Source organism: Lepidochelys kempii, chromosome 1, assembly GCF_965140265.1.
Source record: "Lepidochelys kempii isolate rLepKem1 chromosome 1, rLepKem1.hap2, whole genome shotgun sequence".
Lineage (NCBI taxonomy): Eukaryota > Metazoa > Chordata > Testudines > Cheloniidae > Lepidochelys > Lepidochelys kempii.
In genome coordinates this window covers 235,768,636-235,790,941 of record NC_133256.1, presented here as the reverse complement: position 1 = coordinate 235,790,941, position 22,306 = coordinate 235,768,636, and the positions used below count along the sequence as shown (strand labels likewise).

The 22,306-nt window shown below is 39.3% G+C and overlaps 1 protein-coding gene across 1 annotated transcript in view; it reads left to right on the top strand.

Moving 5' to 3' along the window:
* Window positions 1-22,306, top strand: part of PIK3C2G (phosphatidylinositol-4-phosphate 3-kinase catalytic subunit type 2 gamma) — a 278,348-nt gene that overhangs the window by 214,011 nt on the left and 42,031 nt on the right. Inside the window, exons 26-29 of the mRNA XM_073335036.1 lie at window positions 1,318-1,510; window positions 2,054-2,175; window positions 4,178-4,286; window positions 13,219-13,294. Of these exons, the coding sequence (XP_073191137.1) occupies window positions 1,318-1,510; window positions 2,054-2,175; window positions 4,178-4,286; window positions 13,219-13,294 (500 nt within the window). The remainder of the gene's footprint in view (window positions 1-1,317; window positions 1,511-2,053; window positions 2,176-4,177; window positions 4,287-13,218; window positions 13,295-22,306) is intronic.

The window sequence follows — 22,306 nt, the reverse complement described above, 5'->3', positions numbered from 1 at the left end:
TACTTAACTTTAAGCATGTGCTGAAGTCCTAAGTGAATGGGACTTAAACAGGTGGTTAAAAGTTAAGCATGTGCTTAAGTGCACTTCTATCAATAGATTTAAACATGTATTTGAGTCCCAGTTAAGACCCAACATTGGGAAACCTCTGGGACTCTTACGGTTTTTTTGGGGGGCTGTGTAGTTAAGTCTAAATGGCTGGCCCTCCACAATATCAACAACTATACTGGATTTCCCAGAAATCTGACCCCAAAGCCTATGTAAATAGAGGAAGAGAGAGGAAACTTAACAGCACAGTGAAAATAGATTCAAATGGCAACTGGATTTTAGGGGCAGTTCCTCTCCCCCTTCAAGGACTACTTGTGATATAATTTTGCAAGTGCCATTCTCCAAACAGAATTCACATTTGATCTGAAGAAGTGGTCATGCTTATTTGCATATAGTGCCTTTCATCCTGAAGGATCCCAAAGCTCTGGGAAGTGAGAACTGTGTTCTGGCTTATCTTGCATGGGAATTAAATGGGGAAAGATGGTGTAGGGAGGTCTTTCTTTCTTATGTAGCTACACAAAGGGCAAATAGGATCATGGGTTGAGATTTTTAAAGTCCACTCAGGGATTTAGCAACACAGACTCCAATAAGTGAATCACTGAATCAGCTTTGAGAGTCTCAACTTTAGTGCTGATTCTCCCTGTGGCAATTGCTGCTTCTTGACATGCATGGAGGCATTGTGTGTGCCTCTTTTCTCCAAAGCAGGGGTGGGGTGGGTCCAGGTAATCAGGAATAAGAGCCACTGAGATAAGTCAGGTGGGTTACCTAGGTTGTTAGCCTAGTGAGTGTATTTTTTACTTTCCTGATAACACACCCAGCCCAATGTGGTGTTTAGATGTTGCTTGTAATTATTAGAATTGGGAGCACTGGCTGTTGGGAGTCTGAAAGGACAGGAAACAGGAAGGAGTGGGGAGGAGTTGAGAGGCTGGGAGAAAACTACAGAGGGTGCAGCAGCAGCAGCAGCTTGGTGAAGAGGTTTCCACTTTGAAAATAAAGTCCTCTTGAAGCTTGTTAGTACCTTGCCTGGTTGATACAACACCCGAGTCCTTTGGAGATTGGTGGAATAACTTATCCGAACTGGGCTCAATTGCTGCGTAAATTGAACTGCTGCAAACAAATGGTGACGAGAGAGAGTGTGTGTGCATGCGTGTTGTGTGTGTTTGATTTTTAGTTGCTGTCATGGCAGCAGGCACCAGGAAATGGAAGCAAAGGGAAATATACGCATGAAGATAAGCGTTTACATTTGATCTTCTTTTTGTTTTGTTTTCTCAGGAAAATAAAGGAAAGTTTAGAGTGCTTCCCTGTCAAACTCAATAACCTGATCCATACGCTTGCACAAATGTTAGCCACAGGCTTTGCCAAGTCTACAGCTTCACAGAATGTTCCTCAGGAATCCAACCTGCTGGATGCAGAGAGGTCAATTGCCCGAGCAACCATTTTAGGGTTCAGCAAAAAGCCTGACTCTGTATGTATTTCGCTCTCCACTTGCCCTCCTTTCGCTTGATCTTTAACTACTCTTCCTTTAGCTTACACGCTCTCCTGCCTCGGTTATATAAAATGTTACAAAGAAAGGATCATAGAATGAGCAGCAGTGCCATAAGCAATGAGATTCTGGAGGGAAATAAAACCAGGCAAAGAGCTATTAGCGGGGAGCCATTAAGGAGGACAGTTCCTGCCCTGTAGTGAAAAATAAATCAAGAGCTAATTATAGCACCCATAAGGAAAGCACAGCACAAAATTAGGAAGCCTGATAGAACTTGCTGTACGCTGCTTCAATGGAGCATTATTAGTTTTCGCACTCAGTGGTGATATTTCAGTGTTTGAACTGCATCCCATCCAGATAAATTCCTTTTTATACAACTACGCCTATAAATTACAAATTGCATTTTCAGGCACGTGTAGCTACATTACAGAAAAGTTTTTCTTTGTTGAAATTTCCTTGTAGTCCTGCATGTGCCTTTTTGGCATCAGCCTCTCTCTAATCATTTCTGTTTTTTCCCCAATGCAGCTATATTTAGTCCAGGTGGTGCAAACCTGCCAGGTGGTCACCTTTGTGGAAAAATCATTTGAACAATTTTCAAAACTTCACAGCCATCTACAGAAGCAATTTCCATCACACGCCCTCCCGGAGTAAGACAGCACATTAGTCCTCATTATTCTGCCATTAAATGGTTCTCGCTACGTAAGCAAAAATGTGAAGAATATGTGGTGGTTATATTTGCTAGCAACACAAATTCAGCCTATAAGGCCCTCGAATCTTTCACGTCTGTCATAGGATCTAGGGGAAACTGATCATAGTCTGTTGTGGCAGCCTAACTTTGCTATATTCTAGTTGTCCACAGCCACCTGTGAGGTATACTTTTTTCACTCATTATTTTCAAGGCAGATTTATTTCTGGGAGTGGGATGATTTAACAACAAACGACTGAGCCTTTCTTTCTGGAGGATGCGTGTGCATGTGGGAGGAGAAGAGGGGTTAGGGCCTGTTCCTTTTTTTTTTCTTAAGTGAAAGGCAGAACTGTCATTGACTTCATTGGGGGCATGATTGGGCCTTAAATCAGGTTTAATTTACTTAAGTCATTCAGTTTTTCACTAGATGAGAATGTCATTTGCCTGCATAGACTTTCACAACCAGCTGGTCTGCAGAGCTAGCCAGTGTTCCTCTGTACAGCTGCAAACTACAACTCAATGTGTTGTAATCTAGCTGGCCTTTTAAAAGCTAGTGGCAGCTTTTCACTGAGCTCTGGAATTGGGCACAGCCTGTTCAAAGTAAGGATCTGACCAGCAGGCTCTCAAAAAGTCTGTTCAAGTGTCATTTCACTGTGTTGAACGGCTGGCTGGCTCTCTACTCATCTGAAGCTTTCAAGTGTCTCCTGAGAGGATAAACAGGGTTATACCAGAAAAAGGAGAATGTAAATGAGTCACTGTTAAATGCCTGGAGTGGTGATGAGAAACTTAATACAATCAAATTGAAACGTCCACTGTTGTAAATCATGTAGATGAGAGGATGCAAAGTATAATATTCGTTTAACAATCTCATTTTAATATTAGTAATCCATATCTCAAAACCTTCACATGCAATTTAGCTCAGGTAGCTCTTCTGAGACGCACAATACATTCCCTCATTTTGAGAGAGAAATAGTCCTTCCAGTTCAAGGTTAATGTAATCCAATAAGGTGCACTGTTAGAAAGCTAACCTTCTGGCTGATCGAGCCATGCTTTGGAATTTACTGCTTTTATAGCTTTTATAACACACTTAAGTGAAAAAATATTTAAAACATTAGGTATCTTCAACAGCTGTAAAATTTGAAGTTGGCACAGGACCCATGATGTAGAAAAATACTAGAGAAATATTTTTTTAATTATTAAACCAAAGTAAAATTAATGTTGTTAAAATCCAATCAAAGAGCATTATTATCTATTATTATTGTGTTTCCATATATGACTTGCTTTGTGGTAGCACCTTCAGGCCACAGTAGGGATCAGGGATCCATTGTGATAGGCCCTGTACAAACACCCAATACAAGATACAACCTTTTCTGAAGAGCTTACAATCTAAATAGACAGAAGAAATGGGGGTTGGAGGCAAGGGAGGAAGCAAAGCTGTACTGATGAGAGGCTGCAAGATTTCGTTAATACTTTTTTGTCATTCATTATTATTAGAAATAGTAGAATTTTATTACAGTTGGCCTAGAGCCAAAAGCTGACATCAGTGCTAGGTACTATACAAGCACAAAGACCGTCTTTTCCCTGAAGCACTTAGCGCCAGACTTTTAAAGGAATATAAGCATCTAAAGATGCAGATAGGTGCTTATTAGGTGCCCTAAATACCTTTAAAAATCTGGCCTTTACAATGCAATAGACAGACAAAGGGTGGGATGGGAAGGGAGACACAAAGCTGAAGCATCTTGCCTAAGGTCACGCAAGAAGTTATTAACAGAACAAGGAATAGAACCTCTGTCTCAGGAGTCAACCTCTAGTGCCCTATCCTCTAGACCACAGTCCCTCTTCTTAAATAAAAATAATAATTAAGACAAAATCTTAAAGATGTCCTGCTATTCTTATGTACCATAGAGTAAATAATATCATATTTTTTCAGGAGAAATAAAATGTCTACATGTTCTCTGTTTCAGGTTTCCCCACTGGTGGCATTTACCTTTTACAGATCTTGAACACAAAAGAATGAAAGACTTAAATCTCTATGTGAAGCAGTTATTGAATGGATTCAACAACCTATCTAATGTACGTGATCGTTTTCCATATAATAGCTTATATTGTTTTTAGCAGCTTTCTGACAAACAGATCCCAAAGCTTTCTACAGCCCATATAAAATGACAACTCCAGACACTGCTGTGCCCACTTCTGAGGTGGAACAATTATAGCATTTAACAGGACTAATCACCCACAGGCAACAAAGAGATTGGAAAAATAATTTATTAGAGCTGGCTGGGAATTTTTTGACAGGATATGTTTTCCATCAAAAATGGTGATTCAGGGAAACCAAATCTTTTTAGATTGGTTTCAACAATTGCCTAATTTCAGAATTATTTTTCAGGGAAAAAAAGTTTTGAAATTGTGAAAACATCCAGTTTCAACATTTTCTAAACAAAAGGTTCTGTTTTTTGGTTCAAAATGACTTTTCATTTAGAATTTTAAGTTAAGTAATAGTAAACAAAAAAAAAGAATTTTAAAAGGTCAAAATCAAAACAGAATGTTTCAAAACTATCAAAATGAAACACTGAAATTACCTACCTGAAATATTTTTCTGATTTTAGGGTCACAACATTTTTGAGATTTTTGACTTTTCATCTGATTTGGGATGGACATTTTTTTAAATCTTGAAAATTTTTGCTGGACAGGAAAACTCACCCAGCACAATAATTTATGAAGCTGTGACCACACCGTAGAAATGTAAGAGGAAAGGGAAATTATCCAGGTGAAATAACAATCAGAGCTTGTTTTCTTTTTAATAATAATGCATAATCCTGGATTGAAGATCAGCAGTCAATAGGAAATGTCAGTAGATTTCCAAAGATAGCGAACATCCACATGATAAAGCAACACTCAGGCTTGGAGAGGAGACTTCAGACTCCAGGCCAGTTCAGTCCTTGGCCTCTCTACTGAGATTGCCAGTAAAAATTCAGAGTTTTTGCGTTAGCTTTTATGTGCTGTATAGACCCTGCCCTACAGTGAAGTGGGACTAAGACCACCAGTTTTTCACATAAGCTCTTTTTGATCATTAGTGATCTTAGGCTGTTTCAGGCTAGTGACTTAGAAGTGAAAGGCTCTGTGTCTTAATTGTGCCCTAGGCCTGCCTTCAATAGACTGGCTTTCATTTGGGCCAGGCACTACAATGCAGAAACTATAACCTGGTCTACACTAGGGAAATTAAACTGATAGAAGCCCCTTGAATATTTGCAGAGACGACCTGTACCTGCCAATAGTGGGGGGAGGGGGATAGGAGGGAAGGGAGGGAGGGAAAGGGCAGAGGGAGGGCAGAAGCTTCAGCGGATGTTAGTGAGCATGCTTAGTACAAGCCAAGCAGCTGCATGCCCTCCCCCGCAAACACATCACCTCTGAATATTTGTAAAATCCTTTGTGTCTGCACACAAAAAAACCCCTAGAAATGGTCTAATGGCCAGTTAGAACACATTACCACTCATCTTGTTTAATAATTCATCTAATCCTCCCATTACCATCCCACAGAGCACTAGTGGCCTTGAGTCTGCTCCCAGACTGCTGGGAGCTGAGTGGGAATTGCGGGGTAGGTAACCAGAGGACTCTGTAAATTAAACTGTTTAGAACAGTGCTCTTGTGGATAGAGGGCAAAACTTAAACCACTCCAACATGGGTAGTGTGGATGTACAATACAACCAGTTCATTTACCAGTGGCTCAGTTGATACAGAGTTCAGTTCCAGTGCAGACAAGAACTGTGAGCCAAGGAGATGAGAGTTTAGGGACAACTATTAAAATGATGACAGAGAAACTAATCTTTTACAGTAGAATATGTGCTGTAGTTAATGGTGTACAAGATCAGTGGACCATATTAATGGAAGGAATAATAGGTGGATAGTTTTCATCTGTAAAATGTTACCGTATGCTGTACATTGTCTTCCTACCCATTATGTATCTAACTAGTAATTCTAGGGATCATCTTAATATAGTCAATGGCGTTCCAAAATCACTGAATTGTGATGTTTTACTTTAATGTTGCTCTCCTGCCAGGGGATGTTAGATATTCTGAACATACTGATATATTTAGATCAAGGAGACTGGTTCAGTGGGTCATTTTCTTTATATTAATGGCTGAGAGATCCTTGTTTTTTAAATAGTATCAACTTTCCCTTTCCCCATAGTGGATGTTTGGTTAAGTTCCAAGCGGAAAGTATTCGTTAGGAGATTTTCTTGATAAAAAAATTATTGTATTTACTTGCTTCTGTCTGTCTTCTCATCTCAGACAACTTTCTAGTCAAATCTGTCCTTTTTCTCATGCGACTAGAAAGCATAGCCTAAGCCATATCTAATGATAGTTCTCTGTTCAAGAGTTACTTGTATTTTTACTATGCATTAGTAAAAATGGGTAGTAATAAATAATTAAGGAGTTTGTGAAGAATAAATGTTTGATGTGTCTTGAAAGTGCAGATGCCTATAGCATGAAACTCTTTGTCTTTTACATCTATTAACCTGATAATTTTTGTCCTGCTGAATTGTGTTTTAGCCAAGTTGAGGCCTAGGGTGTGGGCTCAGGCTGTGGAAACCCAAAAAGTGGAAGAGATTTTAATTATAAATTCCTCTGTCTATCATTTCTAAACTGATTATCCTGATTTCATAGACATAAATTGTCACTTTGTGCAACTATGAAAACTCTTGCTCTGCTTTTGCAGGAGGTACTGCAAACTCAGACTTATCGTTATGTAGCTAAAAATTCTAGAATTAAAGAGAATTGGACTACACTCCGATTTCTCACTGACTCATGTGAGTGTGCATACTCTTCAGACCAAACTAAGTGCTTATTACTGAAACAGTGTTATGTTTAAGACTGGCCTTTTCTGTTAAATGATTTAACATAGCGGGGGAAGGGACTATCTACCTTATTGTTTATATTGTAATTCTGATGGAGTCAAATCCTTATTTAAAACATTTAAAATACCAATACAATGTATTTTAAAGAATAGAAAATTTGAATTATCCACACATACCAATGTCCATACTGTGACAGGGTCTATAAACCCCTTCTTTTGAAGGGGTTAAGGAGCAGTTGTTGGCCCAGGTGACTACACCCCCGCCCCCTACACCTGCAGAGCCTGATCCGACTGGAAGATCAGTTTAAAAGGGAGCCAGACAGTTCAGATGGGAGGGCGAACATACCTACCCTGAGAGCTCCTGAGCATGGGTGCAGGAAAACAAGAATTCAGTTTCTTGTAAAAATGTTGAGGTTTCAGCATTTAGTTTATTCTGCATCAGGACAAAACCAAGACCTTTCAAAATTTTCGAGAAATACCCTCCCTGGTGGGCTAACCAAGTTCAAGTCCCTGCCCTGAATTCAGCAGAACTGGGACCTGCACCTCAATCTCCAATATCCCAGGTGACTGCTCTACCCACAATGTTATGGTTTATTTCCAAGTAGGTTTCTCTCTCTCTCTCTCTCGCTTCCTCTGGTTTTGACCTGAGAAATATTCCCAATGAAAGTTCCATCAAAACTGATATGTTTTCACAGAAAGTTGTCTGAGTGAATTTTCTTTTGTAAAACATTGCAGTTAATATCCATCTGGCTACAAACAGGAATTAAAACAGCAAATTTCTAGTATGCATGCATCTTTATTTTGATATTAAGTAGAGTAGCTTAAGTCAATGATTAAGGACAAATGTCAGCACGTTTTTTTAGTTTAATTTTATTTCCATGAAATCAATTGTATTACATGTGTGGTAGAAAAATATTGTAATTTTGCACCGATTATATCATGGTTGGTTGATTAGTTGCATATACTGGGGCAATAATCATGGATAAACATGAGAACATGTTCAGAAATATTTGGACTCTTGCAGTTTTGCCTCATTAAATAATAGCAGCCAAGTGGTGTCTTATTGTGGGAGAACAATCCAGAAACTAGTTGAAACATCAAGACACAATAAATTGGAGGTTTGAAACATGGGAACAACAAAATTACACATTATCTCAGTGTAAATCAAATCTGTGACATTCACAGACAGACTTTTTTTTTTTATGCCCACTGCTAACTCTAGCTGAGTGATAGGCTAAATAGAAATTGCAGGTCCATAACAACCCAAAAGCCATAATATATAAAATAAATTAGGGCTATCACAGTTGCTCATCATTTTAATGCCATGCTCTAGGAGACTGTCCACTCCCTAAGGAGTCAAAACCAAATTAAGGCACTATTAATTGAGTCAGCTCTTGGGTCCTGTGTCAAGCAGCAACATGTCAGTTGTTGACTAAGGTGATTTTTTTTCTGCGTAGTTTGAAGGGGAAGTTGCAGCTGGCCTTGGCGTACAAAAAGCTTAACTTCAATCATGGAACTGAATATTAAGTAATGTTAATTTTTCAGCCCTCAATATTTTCTATAAATAGGAAACTAGCAATCTATGTACCTGAATGTGTGTGAGGGGTTGCTGTTTAGAATTCATCAACTTACTCAGGTGGGCATGGATTATTTTCTCATCTCTTTTTGTTTAAAAAATGTGTGGTGTTTGTTTTGGTTTCAATATATTGGATTTACAGTGTGCTCATGCAGCTCACAAATTTTAGATGTCAGTTCCTATTCTACCAAAATGCATGTGCTTAATTAAACGTACCTGAATTGTCCCACTGAGTTCATACATAAAGGTTTTTGGTTTGTTTTGGGGCGCGCGTGGGTTGGGTTTTTGAAAATTTCAGAGAAAGCTCAATTAGCAAAACTACACTACATTAACTGTGGGGAAGGTGAAGTTTATTGTTTTTTTTTCCTGTGTGCAGTTGTTTTTACTTATCCACAAGATACTTCTAAAAACATTGGGCCAAATTCAGTATTAGTGTAAGCACATAAAAGTCCATGGATGTTATTGAAATTTTACTGCTAACATCAGATGTGATTCTAGCACATTGAAACATACAGGGCCTGATTTTTACCTATACTGAAGTCTTTTTATACCACTATGACAATGTAAAGAAGCTTTAAAGTGGGTGTAAATTGAAATAGCTGTAAATTACATAAGTACACACTTTAAGACCTTAGTATAAATGAGAATCAGGCGATAATTTTGCACCTTTTGCTAGTCTAACTAATGCTTTGCAAAAAAGTAATTAAGGTTGAAAAGGGGCATATCTGTATTTTAAATTTTTTTCACATCTTTCTTTTATTTGAGCAAAGAAATCCCTCATAAATATGGTGGAATGTTGTATAACCTGCAGGGCCAAATTCTCTCCTCATGTACATAGTGGTGTAAATCCAAAATAACCCAGTGATGTCACTGGAGCTACTCTGGATTTACACCAATGCAAGTGAAATCAGAAAATGGCTCCAGTGTTCATTTCATGGCGTCGCTCTAATGTGATAGAAATAATGAGGGTCTGAAGTGTGTGGCTCCCTTGAATTTTCACTTTTCATGTATACACTGCAATCAAGCAGAGCCAAAATGCACAGGGCTTGAAGTCTCCTATCTTCCCCTATCACTTCCTGAAGATGTCATAGATGCAGCAGGGTCAGCTTTTTCTGATTTATTTCTTTCCTGCTGCTTCTCTGGCCTGTTGAACTATAACAGAAGCATGGGATAGGCAGACAGCTGAAAAAAACAGATCAGGTTGATTCTTTTTCTACTGGAATTATTGCTGTCTAGAAATCTGACTATGATTAATTTATTTGCCCAAGTATTAAGATAATTTTTACTTAGGCTCCTGTAGAGATACCTGGCCAAAGTCTAGTGTGTTACACTAATGTAAGTTCAGAATATACATACCAAAGTCAGTAGATTTAAGAGTTCTATATTTGTACCAGCGTACCTGAGAGCAGAAATTTGGTCCTTTCAATTTTAACAGCTGAGCATATTGATGAATTCTGAACAGAGAGACACCCACAGCTCAGGTACGTAGATTCCCCTAATGGAATATTTGACTTTTTGATTCAACCAGGTGAACATCAACCATTAAACTTTACAGATTATATTTTTATTAGATAAAAATAAGACCAATGATGGGAGATTTGCCTAAAATTCCTAATACAGGCATTGCTTTAAGGAACTTAAACTAAAATTACTGACCTGGGGAGAACATTTCTCTCTGTGAAAGAGTAGTTGAATGTTCATGGTCAATTCACTCCTTGGCTTATGCTGAAATTGACAACACAGGGGTCAGTTACTGCCTCTCATGGTGATGTGTCTTTGTAACATGGATACCTATTCACTTGGAAATGTACTGAGGCCACCAAAACTATTTGACCAATACCAAACACTTCTGATCACTAGCATTTAATCCTTAATGGAATGTAGGCACTCAGCCATTTACAAAACATACAATTTGTGTTCATTTAACACGTGCTGTCTCAGGCTCTAATACATCAGTCTGTCTATGTTCAGCAAAGCACTTAAGCACATGCTTAAGTCCCATTGGCATTGACTGCAATTGGACTTAAGCACAAGCCTAAAGTTAAACATGTATTTGTCTCTTGCTGAATAGGGGTGAACCTAAGCATGCGTTTAAATTATTTGCTGAAGTGGCTTCTAAACGAGCATGTCCTGTACTATGCAGACGTACTCCCGATACTTAAGATCCCAGCCTCCACACAATTTGCCGAGCAGTTGCTGTCTCTCAAGCAGTTATGGATGCCTATTACAACAAACACTTTGAAGATCTTTTCCTTGGCCTTGGCAGTGTTTTCACATGCCCTCTGTGGGCTGGCCAATCTGCCCGTTGGTCCTGGGCTGTCTGAGGCAGTTTTTTTTTTTCCTTTTCACTTGCCAACACTAACCTTTCTTGTCTCCCTATGTGTGTTGTTACCATGCTGGGTACGTCATTGTTCTCAATCTCTCTCTCTCTCTCTCTCACACACACACACACACACACACACACACACACAGAGCAAAATTCATGCCTTGAAATCAATAGTGAGGCACCAGGGATGAATGGTGTCCATTATGTGTATGCCTGTCATGAGATTTTGCACCATTTGCCATGTGCTCTTCAATGATGCTGTAGGTACTGGTGAAAATGAGAACTTGCACTTATGGTAACCTGAAATAACCCTCTGCTCTTCTCACTCAGTAATCTCCCTGTGTCACCAATATAAACCTACCTATCTAGTGTTGAAAGAGCAAGCAAGAGGAAGTAGAAAGACAGGATGCTCAGTGAAGAATTTTTATTTCCCTTTCAAATGTGTTAAAATATTCTTCCTTCTGCCTCCTCATACCTGTCCTCTCGAGTTTATGAAGGTAGCATGACTACTTACATTTATCTGCTTTCTTTTCATACTATTAAATAAGGGCTGAGCTGCCAAAAATATACTCCTTCAAATGCTGAGTCTCCCTACACTTGCCTGTAGAGACTTATGCTGAAAAAGCAAATAAGGGTCCCACAAGGAATAAGCCTATTGTTTAATAAATGTTCAAGATGACACTACTACCTGAAGCAGTATATGTGTTCACATATGAGATATCCCCAGAAGATTAAAGTTACCTTGTATTTGTCAGCTCTCGGCGTTATCTGGAGTACTGGCACTTTCTTGCTAATCACTTCTTCTCCTATTTGAATCAAGGAAAAGTGACATTTTTAGAAGCATTTTGGAGGTTTTATTTTTCAAACAAAAAAATAAAAAGCAAAAACAAATGTCAAAATAAATCCAAATTGTTAAATCATATCTGAATGCTGAGCATATGTTCCTTTTTCTTTTGCTAATCCCAGATGTTAATTGCTCTAGGAGCTACATTTATCATTAAGCTCCTCTTTTTCGTTTTTTGTCTCTTGCTGCATTTTGTCAAACTGAAGCAGGACATGCTGTTGATAAGAGACATCTTATTTCTCTTAGCCCTGTAAAACGCTGATGACATTTGAATGCTGGAATCTGAAAAGGCTCTTGTGCAGCATCCAGTTCATTATAGTGTCAATCCCGGTAACACTGATATAAATGTGGCTAGTCTAACCACATTAAAGCATGGACAATCTGACATGCTGCTTTATGAAAAAGCTAATAAAATGCAATTACTGTCCAGCTTTGATTCAGAACTCTTATAACTGTTCATTTTGAAATTCACATTTTTAGTGCACTGCACAATATTTGAGACCAGGGGATTTGGTTTATTACTTTACTGCTCTAAAGCTGAATTCAACTACCTTTTACATCTGTTTACTAGAGCACTGTGGGTCAGTTAACACAAATAAAATCTCTAATCTAGCACAAGAGGTGAGGCCTCTTTAAACAATGTGGTGAAAAATGATCCTCTTCTTCCTATTTGCATGTCTGAGCTCTGTCAGAAAGTTAACTCTTTATTAGCCTTGTTAGAATGGGAGGGTACAGAGAGCCAACAGAAGACGTTTGCACCACTTAAGTTATGTGGCACTGCAGGCCGTACACTGGTCCAGTGAATGGGGTGAATTTCACCCTGCATGCAGGGGACCAATGCAAGACCTTCTGCACCACTTCCTCTCCACAGAAGGGCTGCACAGGGGGTGGGGTTGAAATATTTTGCAGCATATTTACCAACTAGAAACACTAATCTGAGACCACGTTTTGGCCTTGCTGTCGTGTGGCATGCTGACCGGAAGAAGCAAAGACATAGTGTCCCTGAGTCATCCAGCTAGTACAGAGCAGGATGGCTCATGGGGCCAAGGTACAACTCCCTCAGGTGTGCTTCTTTCCTGCTTCCCCAAAAAGGGGCAGGATGCACCCTTGTTAGTGCCTGCTGTCAAACCCAGTTTTTGCACAGATGGTCGGGGCTGTGATTACACCCCACTCGAGTGTGCATCTGGATTCATAGAGCAACATCCAAGGGAGTACTAGGGCCCTATCCTGCCATGCGGCCCTGCAATGGGAGGGAAGAGGCTCCCCTTTCCTGCTTATTCCTCTAGTGCATGTGCAAGAGACAAACCAGTCCGTTGCCCTTTGGGACCAGTGTTGGAAAATGGAGCACATCCCCTACCCATTCATAGCATGTAATATTTCTGTTGTTTTTTTTATTTGATTTCAGAATGAGCACGTCCTCAGCTTTTTCCTCGATGGGTCCAAAACCGACTGGCCGGAAGAATCTGCACTTGTTAGCCTAGGCATGTACATTATTAATTTTGATCACTTTAAGAGGGAATAGGTCTTGGTAACATTAAATGCTGCAATGCAGAGGTGGGTGTAACCGAACCCACTGGTAAACGTGTTGTTTGTTTGTTAATGTGAGTATAATAACCAGTAAGTAATTCAGTTCACTTTTTATTTCCTGACTCGTAGAGGTTAATACAAATATTTTTTGAATACAATCTGCAGCCCCAATTGGCTTTGACATCCCTTCCCCTACTAGTTGTATTATTTCTAGCTATACTTACGTCATAATTAAAGCAAATATATATTTATACTTGAAACAAACTAGGCCAGGAACCCTTTTTTTCTTAAAACCCCTCTTCAAATAACAATCTTAAGAAGGAGGATTTGAGGTATGACAAAGTATCATGCATGTGTTGAGACAGGGAAAGAATAATGTATGCTAGCAATGACCTGTCAATGAGAGTATTTCACAATGAGTGGGGCATGTACATAACAGAATATGTGGTTAATCTTGCCTAAGTATGCATTACTTATAGAAATAGCACTACTATATACTGCTCCTCAGTAATTAATAATACTCTGCACATTGTTTCCTTAACATGTCTAAATTCCTAACCATCTCCCTCTTCTGTCCTGAAGCCCCACCAATGAGCTATCTTGTTGGCTTTGTTGTTACCGAATGCTGACTCTTGCATATTAGCTCATCTTCTGCAGTCAACTTTGGGGGTGGGGGAAATAAAACCTAATGCCGAAGGCCACGGTTCTACTCTGATTGCACCAAAACAGTTCAGCCATTTGCTGTATATTCCAAGCGATAAGAAAGCTCCAGGATACCCAGCTATCCACATTTCATAACTGAGTGGCTGTTAACAATGCCACATCCCTTCCATGTCCAATGTGCTTGTTCCTCTTCTTTATAGACTGCGCCCCTGCTCCTTGGCTATACCACTCTAGTGACACAAAGCAATTCTAATTCTGGTTTAACCAACCACTGGAGGATTCCCCTTGTGTAGAGAGATCCTCTGTTGGTGTAGAATTGCTATAGTGGCTCCTACGGCCCCTCTCCCTGCAGCACAAGAGCCATGGCCAAGACATCTCTGTACCCCATCAATTCCCTTAGGGCCATTGGAAACTGCTTATGGTTGCTCTGATGATACCCAGATGGCCCAGGATTGGGAAGATGCAAAGCGCTGACAAGAGAAGAGTTTTGTTGCAAAAATTCAAGCCAGACCTTAAATACAGCTTGTAGCCTGGGTTCATGGGCTATGTTCTATATGACTTCTTTTACTGTAGTATCTAAGTACCTCGCAGTCTTCAATGTATTATCTTTCACACCCCTGAGAGATCAGGAACTACTGTTAACCCCCTTTTACAGATGAGGGACTGAGACACTGATGTCACATGATGAGTCTGTAGAAGAGCAGGGAATTGAACCCGGTGGACCATCCATATAAGTATTATGTAGCCAATGGTACACTGGTTAAAGAAGAAAACCTCTCACTCTGTGAACTGGACCATCATTTATTTTCTGAGTATTTAGTGAGCTACCAAGCTATCATATCAATAACCCAACCTGTTGGTTAACTCTTTACATTTTTATGGTGATGTGGGGGCTCCGTAAGACTAGCCAGAGAGAGGGGGATACAGCAGATGTACAAGTTAAGATCAGTAGGCCTTGAATAATCAGAGATAGGGATGTAGGAAGCTGTTTGCCTGCAGGGTAACTTGGCTTTCAAAAGTCTGGGAAATGCTTTAAATAAGCAAAGCATCTGTGTCTTACAGGAATATTCATCTCCAGTTACCCTAGAAAACACTAATTGTTAAAGATTTTGAGAGTAAGACAATCACATAGATTTTTCAGATTGAAGCAGTTAATGCCCTTTCTCTTTGTTCTAATGTTCAAATCCTGAGGTCTTTGCATGGCTACGGAGGGGAATTTCCCGTTATTCAAACGTTATTTTTGTTTGTATCTGAGTAGCAGTCATAGATCAGGGCTCCATTATGCTTGGCACTGTACCAGCACAGAACACAAAGAAGGCCCTACATTGCATAAAGAGAGTAGCCACCTCCAGAGCACTGTTCCCTCAACTTCCTTTGGACAGTGGGAAATGATGTGTGTTGGGTCTAGGAGCCCCCTGTCAGCCCCCTTCAACTCTAAAGGAGTCGAAGGGGGCTGGCAGTTCCTGAAAGATGTAATACTAGAGGCTCAACATAATGCTATTCCGATGCAGTGGAAAGATAAGAAGAGCCACAGGAGACCAATGTGGCTGTACAAGGAGCTTTTTAGCTATCTAAAACCCAAAAGGGGTACATACAGGAAATGGAAGGACTTGCATGTCAGTAAGGATGTATACGTGGGAATAGCACAAGTATGTAGGGACAAAGTCAGGAAAGCCAAGGCAAGGAATGAGTTACAACTGACAAGAAGTGTTAGAGAAAACAAGCAGGGTTTCTACAAATATGTCAGACAAAAATGAAAGATCAGGGATGGCATGTGCCCACTGCTCAATGGAGAAGATGAGCCGGTAACAGAAGATGATAAGAAGGCGGAACTGCTCAGTGCCTACTTTGCTTCACTCTTCATACAAAAAATAGCATGACCAGAGAAGTTGTTATAGAAAATAAAGGGAAATAAATGCAGATCAGGAAAAGTAAAGAACACAGCAGAGTTCTTTTGACTAATTTGAATGAATCAAGTCAGCAGGGCCTGTTGCCATTTATCCTAGGGTTCTGAAGAAATCTCAGAGCCATTGGTGATATTTGCAAGCTTATGGATGATAGGAGAGGTACTGGAAGACTGGAGAAGGGCTAATGTAGCGCCCATCTTTAAAATGGGGGGGAAGGAGGAGCCGGGGAACTATAGACCAGTCGGTTTGACCTTGATACCTAGGAAGCTACTAGAGCAATGTATAAAACATTCCATTTGCAAATACCTGGAGCATAAAGCGGTGATCACTGAGAGCCAGCATGGATTTACCAAGAACAGATCATGCCAAACCAGCTTGATTTCCTTCTTTGACAAGGTAACTGGTTTGGTGGAGAAGGGGAATGCGATGGACATAATATACTTGGACTTTAGCAAGACTTTAGACGCAATCCCACATAACATTCTCATAAGTAAGCTAGAGAAATACAGGCTCGGTAGAACTACCATTAAGTGGATGCATAATTGGTTAAACAACTGGAAACAGAGTAGCTATTAATGGAATGATGACAGATTGGAAGGAGGTCTCAAGTGGGGTTCCACATGGATCTTTTCTGGGTGTTGTGTTATTTAGCATGTTTATTAATGACCTGGATGTAGGAATAGAGAGCATGCTGATCAAATTTGTAGGTGACACAAATCTAGGGAGGACTGCAAATACTTTGGAGGATAGAATTAAAATTCAAAGGAGGCTGGATAGCTGCAACAAATCCTGCATCTTGGCAAGGGTGGGGGGTAGACTAAATAACCCTGGTGGTCCCTGCTAACCATATGGTTCTATAATTCTATGGGGACAGGAACAATGCATTGCCCTGTGTGGCCCCAGTTTCCATAGAAGGCCTGGGATCTTCCTGGCTTGAAGGTGGGTCCTAAGCATATTCTCAAGGAGTGAAGCCCATCCCTTTAGTGGAGTGATGGTGCAGAAGGCAGGGAATTCTGTGTGGAGACACCTTCCCCCTTCCCTTTCCCCGCTCAGAGGTTTTACTCCTTTTTTCTATATATGGGATGATTCAGGCCTCCATTTTTACTGTCTCTCTGCTCTGGCAAAACTCCACTTGGCTTTAATAAGAGTTTTGCCTGAATGAGAACTTGGTGATTTGTCCTTCAGCCCTGTCTCTTAGTTAGAAAGAATGCCCCATAACAAGCAGATTATGAATTTTGATTGACATCATCCTTCACTTACACCACTTTAATTTTCAAAGATTGTAGGTAATTACATTTATTAAAGAGAGTACAATAAAAATTAAAATGTATGAATTTATACTATACTCCTAGCAATGAAGAGATTAAAACTCAGTGACAAATTTACTTTGTTGTGAATACAGATGCAGTATTCCCACTGGGATGCATTCTGAAATATACTCAATATTGTATGCATCCTGGTACTCTTAGCCTACCATGGGGGGAACAAGTATAAAAAATGATTTTGCCTAAGGTGTTTCATGATGACCAAAAAAAATGTTATTTTGTGGGAAAATATCCATCAAAACAATTTTGATATTCAGTGATGATGATTATTTTTCTGTTACTGAATAACGTCTACTGGAAGTATTAAAATTCCAGACCATTCAACTATACACTGTGAAGAAATGAAATGGTTGCTGTCATTTCTAATGGTTCACATATAGGACAAGGTCTGTGTTGGCACAATTAGGTGATGTCAGTAGAGTTGAGCCCATTTATACCAACAGAGAAATAGGACCTATCCTCTTTTAAAACAAAAGCCAAGCTCATTGAAGGGGGGAGATGTGCATTACACTTCCCTGTGCAGGCTTTACTCCCTGTGCCTAGTGTGGGTGTCACCCCTAGAGAGACCAGACTGTTGTACTAATCCTTGTGATACATGACAACTCTCTCTGCTGCACTTGCTTATATGTGCTTCTTGATGTGTTCTTAGTATTTCATCTTTTGCAGGCCATCAGTATTTCATTATGTCTTACGAGGCCAAATCTAGGAAAGAGATTGTTAGGAGCTAATCTTTCAACAGTTGATGACAGGAGGATTATAATTCTCTACCAAACTGTCAGTAGAGCAGTTGGTCATTTTTGCAGTATTCTACCCCAATCCACTCAAACTGAACTGGTTCCATCAGCCTTTGATGGTAGATCATTAAAACAGGTCTTGAGAGGAAAGGTGTGAGACAAATCAAGGGATGTAGAAGATAGAATAAGATTTACTTACCTTCAAGGTGTGCTGAGAAACTTGTTTAGTTAGTGTTTACACAGCACTTTGCAATCCTTTGATGCATAAAAGCAAAACATTCTTCCAGGGTAGTTTCCCTCAAGGAAATTTGATCAATTTCTCTGTATCTGTTGCCTTACTTCCTTAATTTCTCATACAACATGGCAACTACAGTGAATGGTTTGTTTAAAAATGATGATTCCAGAAACATTGGAGAGCATAAAGTAGGGCTGTAATTTGCTTTAAAAAATGGCCATCCAAATAAATAAGGGGAACACAAACCTGGCAACACTGCAAATCATTCAGCCTGAAGTTGCAATTAATTTCCAAATAAATTAGCTGGCTTGGTTTGTAATCATAAAAAATAAATAAACCCACGGCTGACTCAAGCCTTACCCTGGAGTCCCAAGTAAGGAGCATCCAGAAGTCATATTAAAAGAACTTGTGAACTCTATTTAGCCCTGGGGCCATGCTTCGGGCACTCATGGGAGCTTTTCCGTTGACTTCGGTGAGCGTCAGATCAATCCTTAGAAGTCAAATCTCGATTCGATTGAAGTCAATGGGAGCTCTGACTGTGTCTTCCATTAGACAAATGTTTGGCTCTAGTTTATAAGAGAGAACAGACAGAGCACACCACCTTTTAACAATGCAGAGCCCAAGCATGCGGGTCCGCCAGCTGCTCTGTATCCAGATTGGGCATCAGAGCAGGTGTGCTCCATTATAGTTTAGGTCGAAATTCTGGTCTCAAAAGAAAATGGCAAAACGCCCATCGACTTCAATGAGACCACAATTAGGCACTGAATGCAGGAGTTTCTAAACTGTTACCTGATGGCTAAAAACAGCCTGATGGCATCTGGCTGCTATTGTTGATGGTAGCTGATGGAAGCTGAAAGTGGTTAATGCCTCAGAGGAGCCCGCTCAGTGCCTTGCTGAATCAGACTCCTTGTGTTCTTTTTTTTTTTTTTCCTTTTTCTTCCTTGTGTTCAGTTCATTTTATCTTTGTTGTTAAAGCCGTTTCATATATACATTGGAAAAAGGCAAAAAAAAAAATTAAAATAGCCATGCTCATACCTATGGTGTCTTTTTCAGACCTCAGATTTTCATGTGATTAAAATATGTATTTCCCCAATGTATGGCACTGTCCTCAACCTAGTTAAACAATTCATACATTTATTTATTGTATATAAAAACACCGATTGCAAGTGAAGAATTCCTCAATTGGATGGAAAGTTTCACTTTCTAAAACATTAATAGAACAGATAAAAAAGGGGTGGGGCAGGACATGATGCTCAACTGAATTCTAACACTGTAATTTACACTCTCAGATCTGATGCACTTTCTAAACTGCTGAAGTTGACCTCTTGCAATTCACAGTATCAACAGAACCCCCAAGAGAATTGTACCTTTATGTTCAAACAAACTCCCTGTTTCATACTCAAGTATGCTATGCTCTGTATTGTTACAACTGCTTTAGCACAATTCTTATGGCTATTTATTTAACCAATTTCCATGTGCTTCTAATTACCCAAGAAAAACACTGAACCTATGAAGTTGTGCAATTCATTGGATTTTTTTCCTTCCCCTCCTGTCACTGTTTAAGTGATTCCTAATGATGCTCATCTAGTCACTATGCAATATCAGAAGGGGGGTGGGAGTAGATTGTTATAACAAAATCATTCTAGCATTGAAATTAGGGCTGTTGCACACTTAAAAAAATGAATCACGTGCAATTAATCTCACTATTAAACAATAATGGAATACCATTTATTTAATTTCTTTGGTGTTTTCTACATTTTCAGATATATTGATTTCAATTAACACAGAATACAAAGTGTACAGTGCTCACTTCATATTTATTTTTATTACAAATATTTGCACTGTAAAAAAACAAAATAAATGGTATTTTTCAATTCACCTAAAACAAGTACTGCAGTGTAATCTCTTTATCATGAAAGTTGAACTTACAAATGTAGAATTATGTACAAAAAAACTGCATTCAAAAATAAAACAATGTAAAACTTTAGAGCCTACAAGTCCAATCAGTCCTACTTCTTGTTCAGCCAATCGCTCAGACAAGCAAGTTTGTTTACATTTGCAGAAGGTAATGCTGCCTGCTTCTTGTTTACAGTGTCACCTGAAAGTGAGAATAGGCATTCGCATGGCACTGGTGTAGCTGGCGTCATGTCAGATGCACTAAAGATTCATATGTTCCTTGATGCTTCAACCACCATTCCAGAGGACATGAATCCATGCTGATGACAATCCAAAGTGGTGCGGAACAACGCATATTCATTTTTATCATCTGAGTCAGATGCCACCAGCAGAAGGTTAATTTTCTTTTTTGGTGGTTTGGACTCTGTAGTTTCCGCATCAGAATGTTGCTCTTTTAAGTCTTCTGAAAGCATTCTCCACTCCTCACCTCTCTCAGATTTTCAAAGGCACTTCAGATTCTTAAATCTTGGGTCAAGTGCTATAGCTATCTTTAGCAATTTCACATTGGTATCTTCTTTGCATTTTGTCAAATTTGCAGTGAAAGTGTTCTTAAAACAAATAAGTGCTGGGTCATTATCCAAAACTGCTATACGGCAGAATGCTGGTAAAACAGAGCAGGAAACATACAATTCTCCCCCAAGGAGTTCGGTCACAAATTTAATAATGCATTATTTTTTAATGAGTGTTATCAGCATGGAAACATGTCTTCTGGAAAAGTGGATGAAGCATAAAGAGGCATATGAATCTTTAGCGCATCTGGCACATAAATATCTTGTGACACCAGCTACAACAGTGCCCTGTGACTGCCTGATCTCACTTTCGGGTGACATTGTAATTAAGAAGTGGGCAGCATTATGTCTGGTAAATGTAAACAAACTTGTTTCTCTTTGCGATTGGCTAAACAAGAAGCAGGACTGAGTGGACTTGTAGGCTCTAAAGTTTTACATTGTGTTGTTTTTGAGTGCAATTATGTAACAAAAAAAACCCCTACATTTATAAGTTGCACTTTCACGATAAAGAGATTGCACTACAGTACTTGTATAAGGTGAATTGAAAAATACTATTTCTTTTGTTTATCATTTTTACAGTGCAAATATTTGTAATAAAAAAAATAAAGTGAGCACTGTACTCTTTATATTCTGTTGTAACTGAAATCAATATACTTGACAATGTAGAAAAACATCCACAAATATTTAATAAATTTCAATTGGTATTCTATTGTTTAACAGTGTGATTAATCATGATTAATTTTTTTAAATGCGATTAATTTTTTTTTAGTTAATCACATGAGTGAACTGCGATTAATTGACAGCCCTAACTGAAATAAATGTGGCCAGTTTACAAAAATATTTTTGAAAAGGATAGGTATGCAAATTATTACAGCAGGAGGACAGCAGCATCTCTGCTTTCTAGTTAGGCAGGTTTTACCTCTTCTGTTCAGTTTTCTGTTCATGAGAACTTAGTAAAGATTTTCCTTGCATTGCATGGTGGCATAGGCCATGTCAGAGACGCATGTCTTTCTGTTTAAACAGCACCCTTTTTTTGGCGGTGGAGGGGGAATCAAAAAATATCACTTGAGTTCAGGACTTGCCGTTCTGGGTTTGGGGCTCTCTGTAAAGATAGGGAATAGTTATGAAGTTCAGATTTTGATCTGAACTTTCCCAAAGTTTTGGGAGTATTTGGATTATCTAATTAATTATTGAGCTGCTATCATGATAATGTCTGAGTACCTCCCAAGTATCTGTGTATTTATTCTCCAAATCTTTTGTAAAATAATTTGATGCCTGTTGCACAAATGGGGAATTGAGGCTCAGAGAGACTAAGGCCCAGATTTTTGAAGATATTTAGGCATTCTGCACAGCGTCACAATGCCCAACTCATTTAGAAGCCTAAATCTCATGTTCAAAAGTGACCTAGGCTCCAACACCTCACTGAAAGTCAATGGGACAAAGGCTCCTGAGTGCCTAAATCACTTTTGAAAATGGGATGGGATTAAAGTAGGTTTGTCACAGAGTGGCAGATTCCAACATGCTGCGTGGCAGACTCAGCACTCTTTTCCTGATGCTTTTGTTGATAATGATGTAAGCAGAACAGAACCTCATTCATACTTGCATAACTGTACTGGCATGATGGGGTTAACGTCAGC